At 47.1% G+C, this 25,995-nt stretch overlaps 1 protein-coding gene across 1 annotated transcript in view; it reads left to right on the plus strand.

The window, feature by feature from the left end:
• The window catches only part of PPFIBP2 (PPFIA binding protein 2), a 144,934-nt gene that overhangs the window by 82,967 nt on the left and 35,972 nt on the right, over positions 1 to 25,995 (plus strand). The window contains 3 exon segments of the mRNA XM_007083180.3: positions 809 to 922; positions 11,962 to 12,093; positions 25,508 to 25,600. Coding sequence (XP_007083242.2) covers positions 809 to 922; positions 11,962 to 12,093; positions 25,508 to 25,600 — 339 coding nt within the window.

A 25,995-nucleotide genomic window follows, 5' to 3' on the forward strand; every position in this document is an offset into this window, starting at 1 on the left:
GTCATTGATTTCTTTATTTGGGGAGGCCATCCATTCTCTTTCTTCATCTTCCTGCTCTGAGGCACCTTTTTAATAAAAGGGAGGATCTGGGGGCAGTTTGCTACTAGAGCAGACTATGGAAATCCTCCATATGTAGTTAGGGTATAATTTAAAGGACTTCCTATAAATGGATCTTTATTAATCCCAAGAGATCTTCTCCATGATTTTTAGAAAGACGACTTTCCTGCCACTCTATGTGCAATGTGGCATGTGTGTGTTATGACTTAGAATCATGTTTTGGCCTGTGAAGCACAAAAACCTTTCTGGAGCCAAGTTTTGTCGGTGCTAATACATGCCCTTTACATCCCACATTCCTTAATTGCTTCAGAACACTCGCCTGATAGGTGAGCAGCCCTCACACCCTTATGAGAGAGGTAAGGTCATTGGTTAGTTTCCCCAGGAGTTTGGATTGCTCTTCCACATGAGGTGGCAGAGCCCTGGCCTGCCGGCAGAGATATGCCTTGAGGTCCAGACTGCCAGAGCGAGCTCTGTAAGAGGACTAAGGAGCGGGAGTCCAGCCCGGAGGCAGCTCTCCTGACTGCTGGGTATTTTTCTCTGGAGTGTGTCAAGAGCAGGAAATGTGACAACGTCAGTTAGGCAATGGCAAGGTAAGAAAACAGCTGGAGTTTCTCCATCCAGGACACTCACTCCCCCCACCTGCTGCCCGCCAAAAAGAAAAGGCATTTTTATGTACGGATCAGTAGTATGGTTTCCCAGCAGTAGGTGAGCCATTTCTGCTCCTCTACCGTTGCTTTATTTCCTGGGGCAGGTGAGTGTCCTCACAGACCAAGTGGAAGCACAAGGAGAAAAGATTCGGGACCTGGAGGTGTGCCTGGAAGGACACCAGGTGAAACTCAATGCCGCCGAAGAGATGCTTCAACAGGTAAGGGCGTGAGGGCTGAAGGCCCTGGGGTTATAACGCAGCTCATGTGTTAAAAGTCGCTGTGTCCAGTCACCACTCTCACTACTCACTCCCCCATCTTGCCTGGAGGTAGGCTGGGTGCTCTGCGTGTGGTGTTTGTACAGCAGGTGAAACTTGCCCCAACTGAGCTTTGCAGGGAGGGGCGAGAAGGGCTGGCCTGAGAGGAATAACCTGTTGAGCTGGTTAGACAGATTCCCAGGTGGCACTTGATCTAGCCAGGTTCAGGTTCAGGGGCGCTGTGCTGGCAAAGTCACCCTTCTGACACCAGCCACAGCTTGACTGTTGGTGGCATCTGGGGTTTTAGGAAGTTGGTTAGCTTCCTGTGTGCCCCCTTCCCACCTCCCTCTTCCCTTCCCAGTTTGCGTAGTCTTCTTTGGTAAAATGTATTACACACATAATATTTTAATGTAATTTAATTGCTGTCAACATGAAAAATGGAGCTGTTCTCATCCCATTCAATTAAAACTCGTAAATGTCTTGTTTCCTTTTCATCTTCCTTGTCATCAGGTATAGGTGTAACTTACAAAGCTCTCTGCACACCACAGATACGATTTGGTTCTCTGATTTTGTATGCTTAGCATCAGAGTGAAGTTTTTTCCATTTTTAAATCTTACTGTATACTATCACTGAGAGGTTTTTTTTTTTTGAAGGGAAAGTAAAATAATCATTTTTCTACCCTTGAACGATTTTACCGTATGGTAAATGATGAGCTGAATTTTTAGAAAGGGGTGTTGAGTTTTTATTCAGGCTTTTCCAAATCTTTTGAGAGGCTGATTAGAAATTTTATGAAATCTATCAAGATGATCTAACTTCCTTGAATGGTTCTTATATTTTCAGCAATTTTGGGAAACACACACACACACACACACACACACACACACACACACACAAACACACAAACTTCAATCACGGTTTATGCTTTGGAGTTCCTGGAATCGTCCTTGTTGCATGGGAGGTGCTCACTAATTATTTAAAGAATGACAGTCCCTTAACATGCATGGGTTCAAGTAGATGGCTGCTTATATGTAATCTTTCCTCCAGAGCTCGAATGTTTTTTGTTGTCATGATCAGCATAAAATTCAAATAGCATTTTAATAGAATGGTAATGAACACAGGCTTTGCATTTGACCTTTGGTCTTAGGAGAAACGTTTGCTTCCAAGTATTTCTTAGTTTTTAGTGCATTTGAAGAACTTTTTTTTTTTTAAGCCAGTACTTCTGTGTAGATGTCCTCAACTAGATGGAACCAGTTCCAACAGCTCAGAAGCTGTATGCTTTCTAGTTTGCTTTCTTTTCATCTCTGATTAATAAGTTACCACATTCGTGGCTCCATTTGATTTTTCTATTTAAATTGTGTGCATTTCTCTTGCTCATCCTATTCCCTGAGTAGCAGGAGGAGTTGAGTTTATTTTTTTAAGCTTGGTCTTCTTTTTGAAAACCAGGAAAGAAAATGGAAAGCTCTCAAAGGGCGGGAAAGCATTTTCACAAAGAGTGATAGAGGTATGGCTTTGAGGTGGGGATGGAGTATTGCAAAACCCCAGAGAACAAAGAAGATTTGAATGTGGAAGGGAATGTGTCTGGAAAACGTCAGGTTGATGTTTCAGGAAGGCATTGCCTGGTGGCAGTCCCCGGGATCGGAGGTCAGAGCATGGCCGCATTTGGTGCCTGAGCTACCTGACCGCCTGTCCCGGCTGCTCTTCCAGGGCTGCCCTACACCCCTCTCTGTGCAGTGGTTCTGCTCCCTCGTCAGCGTCTCTGGGTCAAGGAGTCTGGTGTCGGTTCCCAACTCCACCTGGTTAGGCTGTCTTGCTCTTCAAACATCAGCCCATGGACTGGATTTTAGACTTTTGAAAAAGTCTTAAGATCAATTATCTTTTGTGTTGTGGGTGAGGTATCAGGCCTGTGGTTCGCGTGTGCCACAGAGGTGGATGTCTTGGCTTGGTATATTTTGGAGTGTGGTAGGTCTTATTTGTCACCTCTCAGGTTTAAAGATCTTCCCTTGAACTTACCCAGGTTATTTTTATGCTCATAACGTTCACTGTGTTCCCTCCATCTTTCAAGGATAAAATGAAGGGAGTGTGGAAGACTCCTCTTTGGCACCTCCTGAGTTCAACTCACGGGACTTATTTGAGCCTCGGCTCCCACCTGTGTGTTTGCTGGGCTTGGTGGTACCTGAGCTGGAGACGTTTGGGTTCCCAGCTCTGAAGCCCGAGTTGAACCCTCTGTGGCACATGCCAGTCCTTTCCTGAAATCTGCTTGATGCTCTTTGAAAAGGCACTTCCTTCTTGCCCCATGGTGCTGAGGTAATGCCGTCTGTAGCTTACAGGATGTTATGCATGTGTCCTCTGAACTGAGGACAGGCAGGGACTTGCTTGTCTGATGCTGATATCCTGGACCGCAGGGCTCTTGGCTTCTGGTGGTAGGAACTAGGAGGACTCCCAGCCCTGAGGAGGAGGAGGGACGCAAACAATTGCCTCTTTTTGCCAGCCCTTGGAGACTATTCATGCTCTGAGCCAAGCCTGGCCTCCTGCTCTGAGGCCTGCGGAGCTCTGAGTGAGGCCCCTTCCCAATCAGTGTGAGGCCTGGCCTTCTGACAACTGCCTGTTGACGCCACCGCCCTTGGGTACACCATCCCTGGGAGCACTACGCCTACACATGGAGTGGCCTTGTCTAAAGGAGGCACTTGCTCCCCGCCTTTAGCTGACTGCCCACGTAGGCCTGGTGCTGTAAGATAGTCTCATTCTTCACAGCAGGTGGGAAATCCAGATTTAAAGATAAGTCTATTTTTAAAGCATTGGCAACTAATTTAAAGGGAAAAAAATAAATACTGTGTGAACCACACCATGCATACCTGCAGGCCAAGCCTGGTCCGCAGACCTGTAGTCTACAACCCCTGCTCTAGCCTCTAACCCCCTCCACTGGCTGGAATAGCTCCTGGAGGACTTAAGGAAACCCAAACCCAACCAGTATAGCCCATGCCCTGTGCTTACATAGGCTCCAGCAACCCCACTGAGCCATCTCTCTCCACAGCTGCTTTGTCCGCCTCCCTCCAGCAGGAGCCCAAGAGGGGAGGGAATTAGCACCCCTCAGCCTGTCCCTGCTGAGTGCTGATCTCTCAGGTCCCATCTGTTTTCTTCTTTGCACTAACCCATCTGAAGAGCGTGAATGAAGGCCTTGGGGTTAGAGAGGCAAGCCAGAACCAAATACTATTAGCACCAGCCGGTCTACGTGAGCAGCACATAGGTGATGGATGCATTTGAGGGTAAAATATATTTGCAGCCCCCTGCAAAATTCAGGGTGGCAAAGAGGAACCTCTGAGCCTCTTTGGGGACTGCCTCTGGAAGCACCTACTCAGGGATGGTCTCAGACTCCCTGAACAGGTGTGGATTTTCCAGGAAATCCATAAATGGGTCTCCAAGAGGCCGCAGCCTAGGTTTGTTTTCATAGGTCTGGGACAGTCTGGCCTGGGTACAGAGCTCACAGGGCTGACCTCTGCCTTCTGTATCCTAAGCAGGTCAAGGCATTGCCTACCAGCATCTCTGAGAGCTGCACCCCTGGGCTGTCTAGAATTAGCATCCTGAGAATATAGGCATGGACCAGCCATATCCTTGTTGTAACTAGCTCAGACCGTGCTGGTGACGAAATCTACACCACAGAGCGGGTTCTCCATGGCCCCGCTGATGCATTGAGGTCCCTGGTGACTTTTTCTAAAGTGGCCTCTGGAGTCTATTAGGGCCCTGCACAGCAAACTTCTCTGCCTCTGATTGTTGACCCTTCTCCAGAGGATGATGACTTTGAGGAAGAAGCTGATGCTACTTAGTGGATAATAGACTTTATACAGAGCTGACAGCCAAATGGAGCACTTTCCAGAGACTAGCTGTTTACAGATGTAACCAATGTCGAGAGCAGAAACAATGTTCAGTGTCAAAAAGAGGACAGGCTAGGAGAGCCAAATGGGGAGGAAGTAAAGGATGCAAACTTCCTTGTGAGGAACCCAAACTTTGGGGAAATCCTGAAGGACAACAGCTTCGATTTCAGACCTCCCACCTGACCTAGAGCCCCAGGTGTTAGGCATCCTCATTGTTTTGGCTGTCTTTCAGGTGAGGTGGGGAAAGACAAATTTCTGGGATTTGGAGTCAGTCTACGTGCCTTTCTGTTGATCCAGGAAAGTTGTCAAACCTGTGTTCTTATATAGTGAGAACAGGGATGATCATATGGGCTCCATATTGCCCACTTCTTAGAGCTGTTATTTCAGTTTTGCTAAAACCGAACTCTCTCACAAGTCATCAGTTTTAAGATCTTGAGCACACATGGGGTGCCTGGGTGGTTCAGTTGGTTAAGCGTCCAACTTCGGCTCAGGTCATGATCTCACGGTTCGTGGGTTCAAGCCCTGCATCAGGCTCTGTGCTGACAGCTCAGAGCCTGGAGCCTTTTCAGATTCTGTGTCTCCCTCTCTCTCTGCCCCTCCCCCACTCACGCTCTCCCTCTGTCTCAAAAATAAATAAACATTAAAAAAAGATCTTGAGCATGCGGATTAAGGGCCTAAGATACCCAGTTCCTGCCCTTGAGTTGAGTGAAGGACAATGTGTCCGGGTTTATGAACTCAAAAGTGTCGTCAGCACCTGGCAGATAAATTTTCCAAGACTGCCTTTAAAGGGGTATCTCTGTCCCAAAAAGAATAGTAAACAGAGCTATGTACCCCTGATTCTGTGGAAGCACGACTCTGTCTCAGAGGTGAGACACCTGATTTGTGACTGAAGAAAACCAGGATTTGCCAGTTCTTCCCCAAACCTGCCCCCTGGGAGATGTAGGAGCCAGAAATAACTGCTTTCTTCAAGCTGATCTTATTCGACGTTGAATCTCCATACCACCATGCAAAGTAGGTGTTCTTTGTTCACGGATAAGGGGGCTGAGGTTCCAGAGAGATGGTTTCCGTAGTGGGGGCTGAGTCTGGACTCGAACCCAGGTTGACAACAAGCCCCTCACTGCAGTGTTACTCATGAAAGCGGCTTTCTGGCACAGCCTAGGCCTCTTACTTCAAAGAGCAAAGGGATGCATTTTTTCCTTTCATGTCTTTCCATGGCCCCTTCCTTCACTCTGGTTTCAGATTGCCAGTCTGGCTCCAGTCCTCTGTCATTGGTCAGTAACTCCCTGGGTCATGTTCCACACTTAAAGATGGAAGTAATTGCTTCAAGATGTGGCCCTTTAAGGAGAGAATAAATTGAAAGGCCACTTCTTTTTATCAGCTCCAGTCTCAGACTGAGCTTTGGAAAAAGGAAATGATGGTTTTCTCTGAGATGTAAGTTTTTTTTCCATCTCCAGGAAAGGAGATGTCTTTGCCCTTCTGGAAGAGGTTACTGGTAGTGGTGAAGTGAGAGGGGTGAGTGATGATTTTGTTCATTGGTTTTTGTTTTTTGTTTTTTTCCCCCTAAAGTTTCATTACCTAGTTTCATGGTTTGTAGTAACAAAAATCACCTGCCTCATGTACCATCCACTCCTCTCCCCTTGCCCTCTGTCCCTAGGCAACCCAGAAACAATTGGGAAAGCAGAAGTTAATGCAGCTTATGAAACCCGTCCCCCTTCTCTCCAGCCCCCTGTCTCCCCACACCTCACCTCCCCCCACATTATGGTAGCTGCATGATTCAGAGAGACTCCCAGCTAGATCTACCCTATAGGTTGGAGCAGGGAACAAGCCTCGCCTTCATGCTCCAGACAAATGGGCTGGATCCAGTCTTTAGGCTGAGAGCTAGGGATCCAACAACCTTTCTCTTAAGGGGTAGACCGGAGTAAAAGAAGCTAGCAAAAGAGACAGAAGAAAAAAAAAAAAAAAAAAAAAAGACAGATCAGGAAATTGGAAGGAAGGATGGGATGGCAAGTGTTATCATACACTGATCAGTGGGTGAAGAGTTAAATGTTTGAAAGCTGAGAAGTACAGGTTGCGTCTGAAAGTTGGGACATTGGTCCCCAGAACCAGAACTGTTTGTGTGCCCTACCTGGTGAAGGCAGAATCTGGGTTGCAGGCATCCAGACAGGGAGGTGAGGAAGAAGAGGCAGCAAGGGTTAGATTATTCTTTCTAGAACTTGACTGGGAAGGGGTGAGGGAGGGGATGAGGAGAGAGTGCATTCATAGAAACAGTGCACACAGAACATGCATTTGCCTAGCGAGAGCACAAGAGAGTTGATGATGGTTGCTTAAGGGGAAGGCAAGGTCAAGAGGGAAAGTTCTTTCGAATGTCAGAAATTTGATCATGTTTATAGCCTGAGGAATGGGAGCTGATGGTGAAAGAGATTAAATGCCTGTCAGAGTAGATGATTAATGGTCCTACCCTTGTGAAGCACAGACTGGGTGGGAACTTCCTCACAGTCAGGACAGAGGTGAGGGGGAGCCGAGGACCATGTGAGTAGTCGTCCTTCGTCCTTCAGACTTACCGGCTGGAAGGAGAAGCCGGACCAGAACTCAGAGATCACAGCCAAACACTAACGATTGACCGGGGAGGTAACTTGAAAGCCTGAACATCAAGCTATGTGGGTATGACATGAAGTCTAGAGACTGAGAGATAGTCAGCAATGGGAAGGAGGGTCAGATGGGGTAATTACAGAGCACACTCTGGAATCTTTGTGTCCTTGAACATATGCTTTCTATGTGCAACCTGGAAACTTACTAGGCTTGAGAGTGGTTCTTAAAGGTGAAAGAACCCAACATGAGACATGGACTTGCTTGCTCTAAGACATGGATTTAAGAGACATGAATGAGAGATGATTCCAGGAGATTTTGAAAAAAGGGATGTCAGCTCAACAAATGAACAGATTATTTTAAAATACCTTTCCGGGGGTGGCTGGGTGGCTCAGTCAGTTAAGCGTCTGACTTCGGCTCAGGTCATGATCTCATGGTTCACAGGTTTGAGCCCTGCATTGGGCTCTCCACTGTCAGCACAAAGTCTGCTTTGGATCCTGTCTCTCTCTCTCTCTCTCTCTCTCTCTCTCTCTCTCTCTCTCTGCTTCTCCTCTGCTTGCATGTACATTCTCTCTCTCTCTCTTCCTCTCCCTCCCTCCCTCCCTCTCAAAAATAAATATTTAAAATACCTTTTCAGTATACAGGAGAGGTTATTTGAGGAGAAGAGGAAGAAAGGGTAAGGTTTATGGCTGGAGGAGAATGGGAAAGATTTGGAACAATCTCTGAAAGGAACCAACCAGAGATGAACGCAAGGGTGCCAGGTGGTATTGGAAGATCAGCTCTAATTAGATAGCGTAAATTTGTATGGAAACCAATTGGCATCATCAAGTGTCTTTTACCAGCAATTTTCAGGCCACAGGGAGTAGAAACATAGACAAAAGACTTTGAGGTTTGGCATGGACTGGGCTCTGGTAAAGCAAATGCACTTTAGGTCTAAGGGTAGGGATGAACTGGAATGAGGAATTTTCTGGTGCAGATATGATACACTTGAAATGACCTCAGGTATAGAATGGATAAGGAGGCAAATACTACTTAAAGGAAGTTTATTAACTAGGAAAACAGGTAAGTATTGGCCACAGTAGAAGAAATGAAAGATTGTTTGAGTCTGTAAATGGGAAACTTGAAAGGTTAGAGGACTGTGGCCAAAGGAGACTGTATCAGAGCTGAAGATTTTAGAAGCAGAGCAAATGCATTCTGGATAAAGATGATGGCTAAGGTGATGGCCATCCTGCTGAGAAACTGAGGCAAGGTGGAAGCAAACCTGTTGGTGTTGTGCTCAAGAAAGGTGAAACCAGAGTGGATATTGGAAGACTAACAAGGAGGGAACAAGGATGTTGAAGTTACTGAGGAGAAGGAATGTGCCCAAACTAGGTAGAGAAACCATTGATCAAAAGAAAAAAGCCCTGAGGAAAATGAGAGACTGTCTTGGGTTCTGGATAAGTTGTCTTGGGTTCTGGAATGTGCTGTAACTGAATGGCACCACTTTAGAAGAGGAGGGCAGATGTAGATGATCAATAAGGACAGTAGTGGTCTGGAAGCATGTCCGGTAAAGTTGGATTGTCGAAACAGGATGGACTCCACTTGAGATGACTGGGAAGGGTATGTGATAGGCTGCAAAAGTCGGGATTCAGTTTATGCTGGAAGGAGAAGGAACAGTTGAAAATGTAGGGTAAATCTTCTTTAGACACATATGATAGAGAATATAACACGTAATAGTGGCTGGGGACCATGTGTCCCTGGAGATGGAAAGTGGAGCTGGACTGGATGAGCTTGTTGAAGGCTGATTTTGAATTCAGGGAGTAGGACAGTACTTACCAATGACAAGGATGAGGGGTAAGGACAATGAAAGGTAGAGGCATATGCTAATAGATATAATAGCTGGAATATAATCACTAATAACTGGAACTCCCACTTAGGATGTTAGTGTAACCAATTGGAACCCTGCCGTGACCAACTGGAACGGCTATTGGAACTTTAGTACAACCAATTAGAATATTATCCTTGTCAGTGGGAACATTGGTGTGACCAATTACAACCAGGCAACCTAAAATAGCTAGAGGGATTTTGGCAATAACAGAAGTGGAATAGATTCCTACTGTTCAGGAGAGATACATTCTGAGGCTTTTTTTGATCCCACCAAGGCGGCAGTATCGTGAATGTTGCTTAGCGGGCAAACTGCATGTAAGATATTCAAGCACTCAGTGGGCTGTGTTTTTAATAATCATATCCCTAGGCCTTGACTTCTGGTAGATACTTAAAAACATGTTGAGTAAATGATTGAAGTCTGGAATGGAATGGAACAACATTTTCTCAATTGTCCGTACTCTAAAGCAATTGTTGCTATCTGATTTATAGAATTACTTCTCTACTCCTTTGCATTGGTGGCTTGGAGAGCTCACGTACACAGTATAGTCCATCTCTAGCAACCCACAGAACTTTAGGGTAGGAGTTTTATACCAGCGGTGGCTCTGGCCTCAACTTCTTTTCCTGCCTGCTTTAACTTTTATGATTTTACATTTTAACTTAAATTGTCCATTATTCAAACCGCCTCAAGTCATTTGTGGAACAAAACAGGTAGATGAAAGGATGGAGAGAGAAACGTAGAATGAGGTGGTGGAACAGAGGGGAAGGTGAGGAAGGAAGAGAGAGGAGGTGGGAGTGAGTAGGTGGTATCAGAGAGGATTAGATCTTCAGAGAGCCTTCGCGCCAGGCCCTGGTAGAGAGTGTGTGCTCAACAAAATCTTAACAGTTTGAGTGGCTATTTCCTCACTCCGTGACTCCGTGAATATTTGTTGATTGGCTTTTTTTTCAGCAGGTATTTTTTTTCTTTTATTTTCCTTAAAATCCTTGGACTTCTTCCTCTGTTTGGGAAACCATGTGATACGTTAGACAGAAAAGAGTTTTGGAATCAAACAGACTTTGGTTTGCAAACTAACGCACTCTGCTGTTGTTGACTGGCATGTGTCTTTGGTCAAGACAAGGCCAGTCTCTGGGCCAGGTTAGTATTTACTGTCTATTACTCAGGTCAGGATAGTATTTACTGTCAAATCACTAGGAGGGTTTATTGAAAGCATGTATGTAAAGTACCCTGTGGGGTCTGGCACAGAGGAGGCACTCATTGAATCTGTGTGTCTTCTCTCCTTCCCCACCTCCACCATTATACACATAGATCTGGCTGACTACTCATGACCAAGTACGCTGCGGTTCTCGCATGGCAGGGTCGCTGCCTCTGTGCTCTAAGCTAGTTCAAGTCTAGCTGAAACAGGAAGAACTGTCCTCCTTTGCCCAGTGCTCAGTGAGTTCATTTTGCTGAACTTCTACGTACCCGTCCCTTCAGATTAGCAGATGAAGAGTTTGTAGCCTGGCTTTCTGACACATTGAGGGGCTTGGCCTAGGGAATCATGTTTTCCTAGTTAAGATCTGTGTCCTGTGTGGTTTGGTTTGTAGTCTGAGGATGGTTCAGAATATGTGAAATCATAGCTATTGGTCAGAATGCTGATCACCATTCTTGTATGAGGGTTAGGTTGCCCAACTTAATATAGAAAGTTCATACTGAGATGGAATAGTGTATCTTTTCTGTCTGCTGATTTAGTTGGTCACTCTCCTGATGGCCATACTGTAGTCTCATTGCTGGAAACCGTGTCTCCCGTGTGCCAAGACTCTGGAGCTTATGGACCATGGCCTTTGGCCAATGGGGAAGTGTTGCCCCTGGACCAGAAATGTTCCTGGTTTTTGAGGTCCTTCAAAATCCCTAGTGGTTCCCAGCAGGTATTTTGTCAATCACCTTTGTTTTTTGTCTTATTTATGCTTATTAATTATATATATTAATGGCAGGTTGCCGTCTACTACTGTTCTTATTATGGCAGGGCAGGACTGATAACTTCCTGAGTCTGGTCTTACAATAAGGGAAGAACAATTTTCTTACCTACATACCGTAGTGGCTAGAAAAGATCCATTATCACATAGGCTAGGAAAAGTCTGTATCACATAAACAGGATTCTGTCATTTAATAAATACTCATTGAATATCTGCTTTATGCTCTAGCTCCCTCCTAGGCTCCTTGCAGTGAGACCTTAAAAAGAAATTTGTTGAAAATGTGGGCTGAACATTGAGCCCAGGAGGTGATTTGGAATCCTTGGTTTTAAAAAAGATATTGTTAACATAAGCCTGGGTTTGTTTGTGTTTTTTTGTTTGTTTTGGTTGAAAGGACCCGCTGCTTTGCATTGGAAATAGAGGTGGAGAAGTTTCGTTCTTTGAGCAAAACTGTCCCTTTTTCTGTACTTGGAAATAATGGCTTCTAATGGCAAACTTGTTTTTTGAGAGCTATAGTTCACATTGTTTCTCAGAGCACAGTGGGTGGTGCCAGGGGCTGTGCTCTCCCTGAGTGACCCAGTATCAGCTGAGACCTGTCCCTAATAGCCCTGTAGCTCATATGCAGCAGTCTCAGCTCTGTTGTCCAACAGAGTTTGCCTTGTATGCTCTGGATGGAGCTACAGCTGTCCTTGTTGCCATGGAAGCTCTGATTTTGACATCTGGTTTTGCTTGCAGGAGCTGCTAAGTCGCACATCTCTTGAGACCCAGAAGCTTGATCTGATGACTGAAGTTTCTGAGCTGAAACTCAAGCTGGTTGGCATGGAGAAGGAGCAGAGAGAGCAGGAGGAGAAGCAGAGAAAAGCAGAGGTGAGTGTGATAGACCAAATTCTGGGGGATCCATACAGTTCTAAACTCAGAGCAGAGGAAACTATCCTAATGTGGATTCAGGCCATCTGGTCAACCCCAAGCCTGGCAGCCACTGGGCGCCAGAAGCATCTATGCACTAGAGACACAATGATCTGTTAATACCAAGTTATCAGGTTTTGCTGTGGCTGCAGATTTCAGCAATGCCCAAACCACCCAGTTTTGGCTCTAAGGCTTTATCCTCCCTCAAGCTGCTGACAAGGATAGAAAGGGAAGCATTAGAGGGGGAAGGATCAGGCAAGATGTGAAGGGACCCAAGATGTCCTCTGTGAGAGCCAAGGTAATGATATATCTGGGATGAAGTCAGCTGCCCAATAGGCCACCATCACTATATCCAAGGAGTCTGGAGACATTCTTTGATGTGCTTTTCATTGACCTAGATGGAACCCTTAGATTATGTTTCTTTTCTCCTGATAGGTCATAGGAGGAGGCCCATGTACAGGCCTTCTGTTAATGTTTTCCTGCATTGTTCCTGTTTTTGTTTTACACTCTATAATGCCATTGGCCAGAACATGCCAGACTCCTTTTTAGGATAAATGTTTTGTGTAAATTTTAGGCTCAGAGTTGCTTTTGTTGAGAAAGAACATCCTGTTTTAACCTTAGATAACCACCTTCCATATGTCTCTACCTACAAGTGCCCATATTTGCACCTGGCATGTAAGATGTAGAAGGAAGATAGGCTTTAGGTTTAGAAGCACATTGGTTCAATCACTAACCTAACTGCTTAATAGGTCTTTGAATTTCATTCAATAAGTTAGCTGCTTAATTTCTCGAGACTTTATTTATCTGTAAAGTAGGTAACTGTGTGAAGTCCAAATAAAAATCACAAAAGTCCCTATCATAGTGCCTGGCATCCTGTAGGTACTTGGTTCATATATGCTCCCTCGCAACATTTAGCTCTCTCCAAAATCTAAAAGTGGATATCATTCCTTTCTATTAAGCACCCCCATTATTGTGCACTGAAACCTGCCCTATTGCTGTGTTTACACAGTGGTAAATGCTGGTGATTGAGACACTTAAAACGGGTGGGCAATTCTGTGCATTGCTTTTGAGAAGCTGCTCATTGTAAGTAGAGGTGCCAAAAGATCTCTCCATGAACCTGAAGACCCTGTCTTGTAGTGATTAAGAGGGCGGGGCCTTGAATCAGATCTTCCAGCTGTAATGCAAGCTGAGCTGCTCATTAGCTTTGTCATTGTAGGCATAACACAACCTGTTTCTCCCTCTGTAAAGTGGAGATAGTAACACTTCCTATTTCCTGAGTGGTTTGGAGGAGGGAATGAGATAATTCATGTATAGTCCTTAGCATAGTGCTGGACACATAGTAACCGCTACCTTTTATCGATTACTTTCTGATTGTGTCACAAAGCATCCTGCAAATGGACATGTAGGTTAAGATACATTTATAAACTGCAAAGGTCCCGCAGAATGAAAGCTTATCTTTGTGAGGAGTTAGTTAAATAGAGTGCTTTAAAAAAAAAAAAAAATACAAAAAAACTTTTTTAGTGTTTATTTTTGAGAGATAGCGTGAGCAGGGGAGGGGCAGAGAGAGAGGGAGACACGGAATCCTAAGCAGCTTCCAGGCTCCGAGCTGTCAGCACAGAGCCCGATGTGGGGCTCGAACTCACAAACCACAGGACCATAACCTGAGCCGAAATCGGATGCTTAGCCAACTGAGCCACCCAGGCACCTCAAATACACTTTGCTTTTTAAATGTTCAGAAAGAAGCAACTGAATTTTCTCCAGGTTTGGAGTTGTGTTTTTACCAACGTCTCGAGGTGTGTGATGACATGGGAACATAGGTTAGGGCTCTGGGGGCAGAATTCAGTAAACTCGGAGACGCCTTGAAGTGATAGAGGCAAGTCAAAACCACTTAAATTAAAAAAAAAAAAAAAAAAAAAAAGTATAGGTGGGAGAGTATTAGGTCACACAGCTTGAAGAGTCCAGAGTTTAAAGTCCAATATCACTAGATCCATGTGACCTCACAATGTCATTAAAAATCAGCCTTAGCGTATGTCTTCGTTCTGACTTAGCCTTATTGTCAAGAAGGGTCTCTGCACTACATCCTATCGGCCTGGAGACCTGGCAGAGAGAGCACCTTTTTCTCAAAGTTTCCAGCAAAAGCCTCGGGCTTGCATCTCCCTGGGCCATTTTGGATCACATGCCTGGTTCCGAACCAGCCAGCCACTAGGGAGCACATAGGTATGTGTGCGTGAATCTGTCTGGGAAAGAACGCGGAGTTAGTACCAACCTGAGCCAGCTCCGTTCCTTTCCAGGGAAGACAGGATGGAAAGGAGAGCTCCCAATTCTGGGCCAAGTACACCGAAAGCAGTCATTTTGCTGTTTGCTTTATTTTTCCTTTTCTGAGGGATTATGTTTCAATCTGAATTTTTTGTTTTTGTTTTCCATCAGGCTGTTCATGCATGAGGCAACATAGACCCTGAGCCGCTGGCTTCATTCCTACCAGATAATGGCCCTTCCCAGTTGCTAGTACAAACATTAAGTTTTTTTAAGGCTGTTCAAACCTGTGACACTCCATGCACAGCCACATGACCTGAAGTGCATTTCTCCTTCTTGTAATTGAACATAATCTTTGCTGGTATGCTTAGAGCCTCTGCCACTATTTGCAAATATGTGCAGCACCAGGGGCTTGAAACCATGGCGAGTACTGCTGTGGGGACTCCATTGTCATGTGCGTGGACGTGTGTGAGTGCAGCACTGAGCTAAGGTCACCAGGGGTTGTACTTCCGTGAACAAGGGGAATGCTGCTTCCCAGCCTGCATTGCTGCTGGGTTTTTTCCAGTGAATATACTTAGCCCAAGGCCTATTGCTTGTGGTTTGGAAAGGCAGGATCTTTCTCTGTTTTGTTTGTTTTCTGGGATAGCTGGATCTGAAATTTCCTCTATGTAGCTCAGGCTTTATCCTCAAATTCCATTTTATGTTTCAGTGAAAATTTAAAAAAAAAGAAAAAGAAAAAGGATACTGTTAACAAGAGCATTGCAGGCTGTTCTTTCTGTCGGACTCTGATCCCCCCAAAGCCTGTATCCTGCTGCCTGTAGAAAGTTATGGACGTGATTATACATGGTTGTCTATAAACCTAAGGACGTCAAGATGCAGGTTTCTTGTCAAATGGAGACCATCCTGACAGCCAGCCTCACTCAGGAGTCTGTCAGTGAGATGTGGGTGAATACTGGGTTTCCTGTTTACCTTTCCTCCTGAGCCTCTCGCAGTGGCTCCGGGTCATTCCAGGAGACCCAAGCTTAATCAGTTAGGTTTACTCCTGAGAAGCAGGACTGCAGAGGAGTGGCTGGCGCGGAAAGTAAATACGAGAATGAGGAGGATGGAATGTAAAAGATCCAGAGGCAGAGGAAAATGTCTGGGTGGCATATTATATCACAGGCACGTCCCTCAGAGGCGTCTTCCATGGAGAGGAGTCTGGTTTCCCCGAGCCCTGGGGATGGAGGGGGCCCCACAGCTGGATCTCTTTATGGGATTAAAGAGCTCTGCATGTAATAACTACAGCATCCTGTAAAGAAGGGAGCAGGGATCCAGCATGTCCTGGAAAGTGGTGTCCGTGCAGTTGATCAGGGTTATACACAGATATGAAGAAGAGAACCAGAAAGAGTCTTCAGGATTTCTGGCAGAAAACGGAGTGTCTTACAGCACGGGTGGTGCTGACTTCCTTCTTCCTTCCTGTGGTTATAGCACCTTGGAAGGGAAGGATTCTGATTTCTGAACTGGGGTAACCAGAATGATGGATATGGAGCACGGAGTGGAGACTGGGAAGATTGTGTTTGTTCAGAGAAGTCGACCGGGAGATTCTTACTGTTCTGTTGATTTTGTTTTACTTACTGATTTTTATTAGCCTAGGAAATCTCCAGCAGTTCAAAAATTAAGAGTTCATAAAAGTATATGCAGCAAAAAGTCTCCTTCCATGCTCGCCCCTCAGGCCCACAGTCAGGAACCACCGTGACCAGTTTGTGTCCTCCCAGAGTTATCCGTGGACAAGCAAACTTATGTGGACAGATATATATGCACATATGCACACACATTCTTTCCCTCATTTTTGTGCAAATGCACACTATTCTAGACCTTCTAATGTAGCATGCTGGGAGTTTATTCACACCAAGTGCATTAAAAAAACTTATGATAGAAATACCTATTATTTCATTATCTGACCGTACCTTAATTTAGCCTGTCCTCTTTTGATGGACATGTAAGTGGTTTCCAAGTGTTTGCTACTTCCAATAATGCTGCTGTGAATGTTCTTGCACACGTGGGGATACTGAAGTGGAATCAATGGGCCGAATGGTACATGCAGTTGAAATTCTGACTGATATTTCCACTTTGTCTCGTGGAACGTAGAGGTTATGTTCCCATCAGTGATGTGTAAGAGTGCCGGGCCAGTATTAAGCAGAGCATAAAGGAGGGAGAGAAAGAACTAAGTAATATCGTGAACAAGTTTAACAGGTAGGAGGGAGTGGGAAAGACATGGTTATGGGAGGTGCCCCGTGGTTCACATAGAAAAGAACCGTAAAGAAGAACTTTGATGGTTAGTGAATCAGGAGTCATAAAGCCAGCTAAGATTTCAACACAGAGTGGCATTTAGAGCCTCATTAATGTCACCTGGACTTTGTGATAGGGGACCCAAGAATGAGACACAGCTACAAAACCTACAGACCTACAGACATAGGTCTGCCCTATGGAGGAGAAACAGATCTGTTAAGAGGGGAGGTGAGCCAGCCCTGGAGAGAACGAAGTATAAAAGAAAGTTGAAATGCTGAGCCTGAGGATGAACATACTGGAAAATAACACGTGGGTTGGGAGAATAAGAGGGGAATGTCCCTGAAACATTGGGATGCACCACATAGTCACCCCAAGCAGAGGAAGAAAATAGATGCACTCCTGTTCAGATCCCCAGAAAGATGGAAGCAGACAAGGGGCTTAAATGGAAGGGCGCAGCAGTTTGGATGGTTCCTAAAAATCTCCTCCAGCTTAAAACCTAAGTATTTGAGAGGTTGGCTCTTGGTGCCCCACCCCCCTATTTGTTTCTACCCAGAGGACAGAGAAAGAAACTGGGAAACTGCTGCTCTGGCTGTAATGTTGAGACTAGTTTAGGAGGGAAAAGTGACAGGTACCTTGAGAGAGAGCGGCCATTCTGTGAGTCCATGACAGGGAGGGAGGGAAAGCCAGGCATGGCCAAGACTTTCATAAATCATACCTTGGAAAGTTCAGAAATAACATAGAAGGTGACTCAAGAATATTGAACTAAAAAATAATGTAACTCTGTGCAATGTCACAAATACTCCTGATAAAAAGGAGAAACTTGGAAGTACCCTGAGAGAAACTTGTTTTCAAAGGGGCTCGTATAAAAGAAAAGACAGGGGTGCCTGGGTGGCTCAGTCGGTTAAGCGTCCAACTTTAGCTCAGGTCATGATCTCGCGGTTCGTGAGTTCGAGCCCTGCGTTGGGCTCTATGCTGACCGCTCCGAGCCTGGAGCCTGCTTCGGATTCTGTGTCTCCTTCTCTCTCTACCCCTTGCCGGCGCTCTCTCTCTCTCTCACTCTCACTCTCACTCTCTCTCTCTCTCAAAAATAAATAAACATTAGAAAATAATAAAAAATATAAGAGAAAGGACTGAACAAAGTGCACCTGCACAAGTAACAGCAGCAGGGGCAAACCCTAAACAAAAGGACAATGCTGAGGACAGGAGAGAGACTTTTTGTTAAAGTTATGTTCTCCATAAGAAGATCAAAGAAAGAATGGGCTCTGTTCTGATGCCTCAGGCACAAAGAACTTAGGACAGTGGTCCCCAAACTGCTGGCTATAAGTGAATTTTAAGGTATCAGGGAAATCAGGTGAGTTGCTAGCAAACTAGAAGTGAACCGTTTTTGTGTTTGTTTGTTTTTTCCCCAGATGGCAAAGAAAGTTAGATGGGTTCCATAAAATTTAGTCTGTTGAGGCTGGGGCCAACCTTATGATGGTTTGTGGGAGGCCAGAAGATCAAGTAGGGATTGTGTTAAGAATGAGTTACATTGGGGTGCCTGGGTGGCTTAGTTAAGCGTCCAACTCTTGATTTTGGCCCATAGTTTCTGAGTTCAAGCCCCACATCGGGTTCTGTGCTCTCTCAGTGCAGAGTCTGCTTTGGACCTTTGTTTCCCTCTCCCTCTGCCCCTCTCTTGCTTGCAGACTCTCACTCTCTCAAAAATTAAAAACAAAAAAAATATAGTGAGTTACATCAGCTTGACCTCCTGTGTCTGGCTGGGAATGCGTCAGTGGAATAGACCTGGTAAATGCACACTTCTGTGAGGCATTGCACAAACCCTGCTTGGGGAGTCTTGTGGATGAACTGGAGGAGTATAGGATGGATGCTAAGATGGGCATATTGGTACCCCCATGATAATAGCATCTATAGACCATCTCTAGGAAGGTTTATTGTAGAGGGTGAGAGTCCTCTGCCTTTACTCTTCCTACCAATTGAGCATTTTATTTTTATTTTTTTAATGTTTATTCATTTTTGAGACAGAGACAGAGTGTGAATAGGGAACCGTTAGTGAGAGACGGAGACAGAATCAGGCTCCAGGCTCTGAGCTGTCAGCACAGAGCCCGACATGGGGCTGGAACCCACGAACTGTGAGATCATGACCTGAGCCGAAGTCGGACCCTAAACTGACTGAACCACCTAGGCGCCCCTAATTGAGCATTTTTAATGTGTAATGTGGATGCTGATCTAGAAAATCATAAAGCAGTGATGACATGAAGCCAAAGAAAAATCAACTCGACCAGCCAGCATTGGGATCTATAAACCTACACAGACTTGAGCAATAGCTAGGTTCTCAGAAAAGGGGTAAAAGAGGTAAGAACCTGAGTGGTGGAAAATCGCTAAAGGTAGGGAAGGAAACACTTCAAGAGGGAGGCAAGCAGTTTGAGGACAGGAGCACGCCTGTGATTTAAGCAGGAAGAGGGCCCTGGGGCCGTGAGGAAGAGCCCTGTCCCTCATCAGTCTTGGGGACAAAGCTGGTCTGCCTGGAGGCCACTTGTGCAGGGGGAGGGGAGGGAATGAATGCGATGATGAAATCAGGCAGCAAGTTTAGACTCCTCATTTGAGAGGTGTAACAATTGAGGGAAGCTTCTATAAGAGAGACAAGCAGGTCTGAAAACCAGCAAGGCCAGTGGACTTAGGGACTAAACGTTCTGGGAAAGAGTGGCCAATAAGGTGAGCATGCCAGAAGAGTGCGGAGCCGCTGGGCTTTTGTTGTTAGCCATCAATGTCACGTGGGCCTTAACTAGGTCACCATTGGGTGTTTTCTGTTCTCCCAGTTTGGTTCATTTCTTACGGATCAAACACCTGGTAAAGGAGCAGCAGTGGGGGAAGTGAACTCACATTTGTCGGATGCCTCCCGTGTGCCAGGCCCCGTGCCAGGTGCTTCACCTAAGGCTCACCTGGTTAACCCCTCGAGGTAACCTGATGAGATAGACCCTCATTCTACAAAAGTGAAAGGCAGTCTGTAGCTGCCTGCACGCTTCGACAGCATCATGCCTATGCCCGTCGTGGCTTAGTCGCCCATAACAGGCTGACCTCCCTCTCTGGGGACGTAAATGCCGATCTTTTACCTTGGGGATTGCTTTTAGCTCTATCCTTGATTAACTGGCAATCCTTCCTTCCGGCCTGGGGCTCTTGGTCAGAGGATTAGATAATTTTTCTGTTAATTGCCCCCATGCTAATGAATTCCCAGCTAAATCTTCCCCTTTCCTTAGTATTGCTTTTATCCATACCTACCTTTCCTCCTCTCATGCCTACACATTCTAAATCTGTACCCCCTTTTGTTTCGCTGCTATGTCTTTTGAGAGGGCAACCTTACCTACTTTACAAAGATCAAGACCATTGGAAAGATCTCTGTTAACTTGTTGTTGCTCATCTAGGGTCTACCTGAACCCCCGATACATGCTTTGTGCTTAGCTAACCCTATCCCCAACCCCCATCCCCTGCTGGGGCCTCCAATTCCAGCTCCTTTCCTCCCTCTTAATTCTTGCCACCCAGCAGGTATGCTAAGTATTTAAAGTACCAAAAGACTCTGAGACTTCTCAGATGAAAAAGCACGAACAAATTGAATGTGGACTGTCCTTGTTTAGCACCTTCCAACGGTGGCAAATTCACAACAGGAGATAGAGCTGGCCTGTGACGCCTAGTAGCTCAGGCCAGTCAGGCGTGAATCCTCTACCCTTGTCAGGCACGTGTGCTAAGCCAGCAGGGGGTTTGGAACCCAGTGGCACACAGAACAAAGGCCACGTCAGAGCCCGGTGTCTCCACTAGGACTGCAGTTGAGAACACAGACGGCAGGTATGGCCCCAGCCCATTGGTAAGTGGCTCATCAGGGTGCAGGGACCAGTAACAATGAAGCTGGGTAGAGATCTGAGGTCCAGGGCACTTAGGCCCAGAAAGGCCACCCTGACTTCACAACCCAATCCTCTCATCTTGGTAGGAAAATGCTATAAGACAGATGACCCTGGAGGAAGACAGCCTGGGCTGTCTGGGACAATTCAGGTGAGCTAGCTCAAAGGGTGAGTGGCTGGGAGGCCCCAGGCCTGCTGATGATGGCGAGGACTGCCCTGCAGCTCTGAGTCCAAATGGCATCACCAGACAGGAGGGCGGGCACCTTCGCCCAGCATCCTTTCAGCCCCGAGCTGCCGCTCAGACCCCGTTTCCCTTCTACACTGGAGAAGGGGATGTACAAAACAAGGTATGAGATGGGAGTTTTTCTTCTTAGACCCCGCTGTCACTAGTGGGGATGGGCAATTTCTTCCCAGCGTGCCTGGGCAGTCCCCACAGTGCCAGTGGCTGACCCCAGTACCAGATGCTGGTGTTTAGAATATCAGTAAAGGTGGGCAGGGAGGCCTGACAGGTTCATTGGCTGCCACCCTGTCCACCCAGGTCTCTGTTCCACTCTGTTGTGATGTTTCCTTAAGTCCGCATCCCTGCCCCATGGGCTGCTCATAGTTTCCCTCAGCCTTTCCGGTTTCTGGCTGCCACAAGCGGCACTGTCGTGAGCTGTGTTACCCAGGCGTGTGGCAGTCTCTTCTCCATTCCCACCTTCAGGCAAGGGGTCCGGAGGTGTCTGCTTGACATCACCTAGACTCGTGCCGCCCCTTCCTCTTGACCCACACAGAACTAGCCACTCACTACTCCCTGGAAACCCCATGGTTTTCAGGATGGTGACACTCACAGACTGTCATGGTTACGTGTGTGCCTCTACATGGTGACTAAATGTCTAGGGAGTAGAAAAGGGAGATCCCAGCAGACCTGTGGGCGACAGGGGTTCAGAACTGAGTAGGCATGAATTCCAGGGGCTGCAGCTTTTCAAAGTGGCCATATAAGGGCCAAGATGTTCTCTAGGCTACAGAGGAAGTCTGGTTTGGAATGGTAAGTGAAGGAGTAAGGTCTGGTATGGGCGTGAGGGAGAGTTTAGAGTTGGGGACGTACCAGCGTGTGCGAGCGTGGTATATGCCACACGTCACCGCGTGGGTGTTGGTGTGTTTGGGGGGTGGGAGAGGGGCAGCTATACCCGGGCGTGTGTAAGAGGGGTCGTGTCTGTGCGCCTGTCTCTGCTGCTGCCACCTGGCCGGGTGCCTCGTTGGTGTGCAAGGATGCCCCCACCGCACCCCCACTGCGTGGCACAGAGGAGCTGCTGGGGGTTTGCTCAGACTGCAGGACCACCCCGTAGAGGGGGCGGGTTCAGGAAAAATACCAGGTCTTTTGGTTCCCGTGAAGAAAGTGGGCGGTCACCTCTGGGTCGCCCCCTGCAGCTCGCCCCCTGCATGCTTCCTTCTCTCTGGGCCGCTCTCCTGGGGAGCTTTGTGTCTGAGAGCTGACTGACCCTGAGTGCTCTTTTCTCCTCTCTCTTCCTTCCTGCAGTCGGTTCTGAATGTGATCAGTGAGCTGCAGGAGCAGATGTGTAGGCTGCAGCTGGACATCCACAGGCAGATTCAAGAGCGCCTCTTACTCAGTAGGGGATGCCCTGAGGAGGTGGCGGCTGGTGACGGCGCAGCCGAGCCCTCGCCCTGCAGCCAGGACTGTGCCTGTTGGGAGGGGTCACCTGTAGGAACCACACTTAAGTATATCAGAGCATGCGTGTGGGGGCATTTCACTGGTGGAGGGGCTGGGCTTTCTCCTAACCACAAGTGAGTGCAGTGGCTTAACACGGCTCTATTGTTACTTCCGGGCAGAGCTTGGGACTGGTGCACTCCCCTCAGGGTCTGAGCTGAGCTCTGCGACCCTCAGAGAGCAGGGTCTGAGCGGGTGAGGCCAACCCTTGGCCAGGTGGTGGCACCGGCCTTCCTCAGGGCTGGGAATGAGGTGTGTCAGGTGCCCTGAGGGACGGGCATTCATGCAAAAGGAAGCCTCAGGATTCCCCTTCCCAGGTGTGACTCAGGCGCTGATTCTCCTCCTGGGCTGGGAGATTAAATGAAGTTTTATCTCGTGTGATTTTTATTTTCTTTTTTAAAGAAAAAATAGCATCATGAGAGAATCCTTTCAAGTTTATTTTTAAGGAAGTTAATCCCTAGTGAGAAAATAGAACACCAGTTTCCTTTTGCTATGACAGTTAGGTCATCATCTGAATTTCTAGGAAAAATTCCCCACCTGATCGCATTAGAGGGATTTCATGACCTCTGGACCCTATGGGGTATACCTGACTGGTGTTCTGGACTTGTCCCCTCATCCTGGTGGGGCCGGGGCCTGCGTGACCTGACTGGACCTGGTGATGGCAGTTGCACAGAGAGGAGTCTGTGCCTCTGAGACCTACTGTCGAAGAGGACTTGGAAGCCTGAAGGAAGGTCAAGGTCATAGTAGCTGTGAGCATTACAGAGGGTCCGCCTCAGCTCTGTGGGAAATTATCACAACCCATACTCAACCGTGGAACATGCTGAAACTCTACCCAGAATCAGACATTAGAGGGGGAGCTTGGGGGCAGGTGGGGGTTGAGGTGGGGAGATTTCCTCCTACATTAAATGATAAGGGGGAGAAATGAGAGCCCAGAGGTAAATGTGGATTTGAATAGAGAAGTCCTGGGAGTGCCCCATGTTGAGACCCAGAAAGACGTCTAAAAGAGGCTAATGTTTGTACCAGTGTTTATAGCCGATGATGGGCAACACAGACAACCTTGAAAGAGGAGGATGTGCCAAAGGTCATCAGAGCCTGGCCGTCATCATGCTCTGTGTCTCCATGGTGGCAGCCTCTCAGGCAGGGCCGGAAACATTCTCAGAAAACCATCCTGGGTCGGCTGGAAGTCCCACCAGGCCTTAAAATCTAATGCTGCAGGTCATGGGTACAATGACCTTAACTTCGAAGACATTTTCAAAAAGAGGCATCAATAAATGTTTACCTTGGCTGTAAGAAAATCTTAGTGGATTACCCTACAAAGTTTAAGTGTAAGCAGTGGAACTTTCTGGCAGACTATCTCAGAACACAAAGAGCTCCAGGTCAGTTAAGCGATGAACTGAATTTCACGTGTTCGTTCATTGGGAAATAATACATACCTACCATGTGCCAGTGGTGAGCAAAGCACGCTCGGAGTTAACCAAACCCCTCCTGGAGTTCACACAGGAGGAGAACCAGCCATTAGCGATCAGACCAGTAAGTATCTAATTGCAAATGACGTAGGAGAGATACAGGGTGCCACACCAGAAAGGATGTACTCTGCCACACCCGAATATGGTGTAGAGGTTGGGATAGCTTTGCTGAGGAGGCCTGAGGAAGGATCGGTGGGAATTCACCTGGCAGACTGCTCCAGACAAGAGGGAGCGGTGTGTGTAAAGGCCCAAGTAGACGAGGAACTAAAAAGTATCCAGTTTGGTTGGTGCATCACTGGGGGGAGAGAGTAATCCAAGAGGCAGGCAGGGCACCGGGTCAGTCCAGGCAATGCTGGTGAGAGCATATGAGTTTTGAGGAGCAGAGGAGCGCCAGGATCAGATTTATCCTTTAATTGTGTTGTTCCCCTGGATGCCGCGGGGGACAGTGGCTTTAAGAAGGGCAAGACGACAGACGAGCAACCCCTGGAGAGACTGCCCGGCCTGTTGACATGAACTGCTAGATCAGAGTAGTGGTGGTTGAGTTGGAGAGAAAGGAGAGATCCATTTCCTTGGAGATAGACTTAACAAGGCTTGGGGGTAGATTGCATCTGTCGGGGAGAGGGAGATGCCAAGGGTGGACCCCAGGTTTCTGGCACAGGGAGGTAGGTGGATGGAGCTGCCATTTAGTGAGGTTGGAATGTCTAAAAGGGGGAATTAAGTGTTCCACTTGGGCCATGACAGTCGTGAGATGCCTGTCTAGAGGTGTTAGGTCGGGAGTCTGTGGGGATCTGGAGTTCAGAAGTCTGGAAGTGATCACATACACATTAATTTTTCTGATACGAGCCAGTTGGCAGGACCAATTATCCATCAAAGGAAACTTGGTTTGGGACAAGGGTGCTCAGTGGTGTCGTCTTTGCTGAAAGAGTAGTTTAGGGAGCAAGGTCCCTGTAGTTGGAAGAAACAAACCTGACTTCCAACTCACCCCGGGCAAGTTGGTCAACCATCCCTTCCTCACTCAGCAACTTTCAGTGGCTCCCTACTGCCAAAGAATGGCCTCAGAGCTCTTTGTATTTTCATCCAAAGACTTTCTGGTAGGGCTGCACCTTACTTTCTGGCCTTACCTCCCACTCATGCCACCTGTCCTCTGCCCTAGCCCAACAGACTGTCTCCCTTTGTGCCTCCTGCATCCACCCTCTGCCGGTCTGCCTTCTCATTCCCTCCTTTCTTCAAGCCGACCCCCGCCCCTGGCCCAGAGCACTCTGCATTTGGCATTTGTTATCTTAGTGTTTTCTGTCCTGCTGGCTGCCCCTTCTTCTCTGGAGCCTTCCAGGATCACACACCCCTCTTGGGGTTCCTTGCCCCACGCCCCAGCACAAAGAGGTGCGTCCACCTAGCCTGCTTCCTGCTACTTTGTCTGTAAGAAGCTGCTTCATTTTTGTATCTCTGTTCCTCTGGCTCCCAAGTCCTATTTGTCCTGCACCTCCACATTTGTGCATGATTTGGGCACACCCCACAGAGGACATGGATGTCAGAAAGGGGCAGGCAGAACTAGTTCTAAAGAAAAAAAAAAAAAAAGTGTTCTCTTCGTATGCCTGGAACCCCTGGCTTCTGTTTTCGAATGGCCCACAGCTTTTCCTGAAACAGGACCATGTTTAAGGATTTGAGCTGCAGTGTTGAACATGACCCTGGATCTCTTGCCCCTGGCATCCCCTGCATGAGCCTAACCAGGGTTATCCAGGGAACATCATGCTCTGTAACCATCAGAACTTTGTTTTTGTCCCTTATCCTTCTAGGAGTTACTGCAAGAGCTCAGGCACCTCAAAATCAAGGTAGAAGAGTTGGAGAATGAACGGAATCAGTATGAGTGGAAGCTGAAGGCCACTAAGGTAAAAGGCAGTTCTAATATTTATGGAGAGGTGCTGAGGCCCGGTGGGGAGGGTCTGTGTTCAAGCTCGGGATCTGAGCTGGAGAAGTGCAGATTGACCCTACTGTGTGCACACGCAATAGTGCGCAGATTGTGCAAGTAGATAGCTTTGATCTGGGAAGGCTCTTCTCCTAGGGAAAGCCCCCTGCGATCATGCACTGCTGGAATAGCTGAGCTCCTTCGTCATGCTGTGTTCTGTGGCACCCCTAGGCTGACATGGGACCAGTAAGGGGCTGTGAGCAAGTGAGAAGTCTTAAGGCAGATGAACGTCGATGTTACCTCGGCTGCATCACTTTAAATTTAGCGGTCCCTTTTAATAACTAGTTGGTTTAAATAGGTATGCTGTATTTTAGCATT

Source organism: Panthera tigris, chromosome D1 (assembly GCF_018350195.1).
Source record: "Panthera tigris isolate Pti1 chromosome D1, P.tigris_Pti1_mat1.1, whole genome shotgun sequence".
NCBI lineage: Eukaryota > Metazoa > Chordata > Mammalia > Carnivora > Felidae > Panthera > Panthera tigris.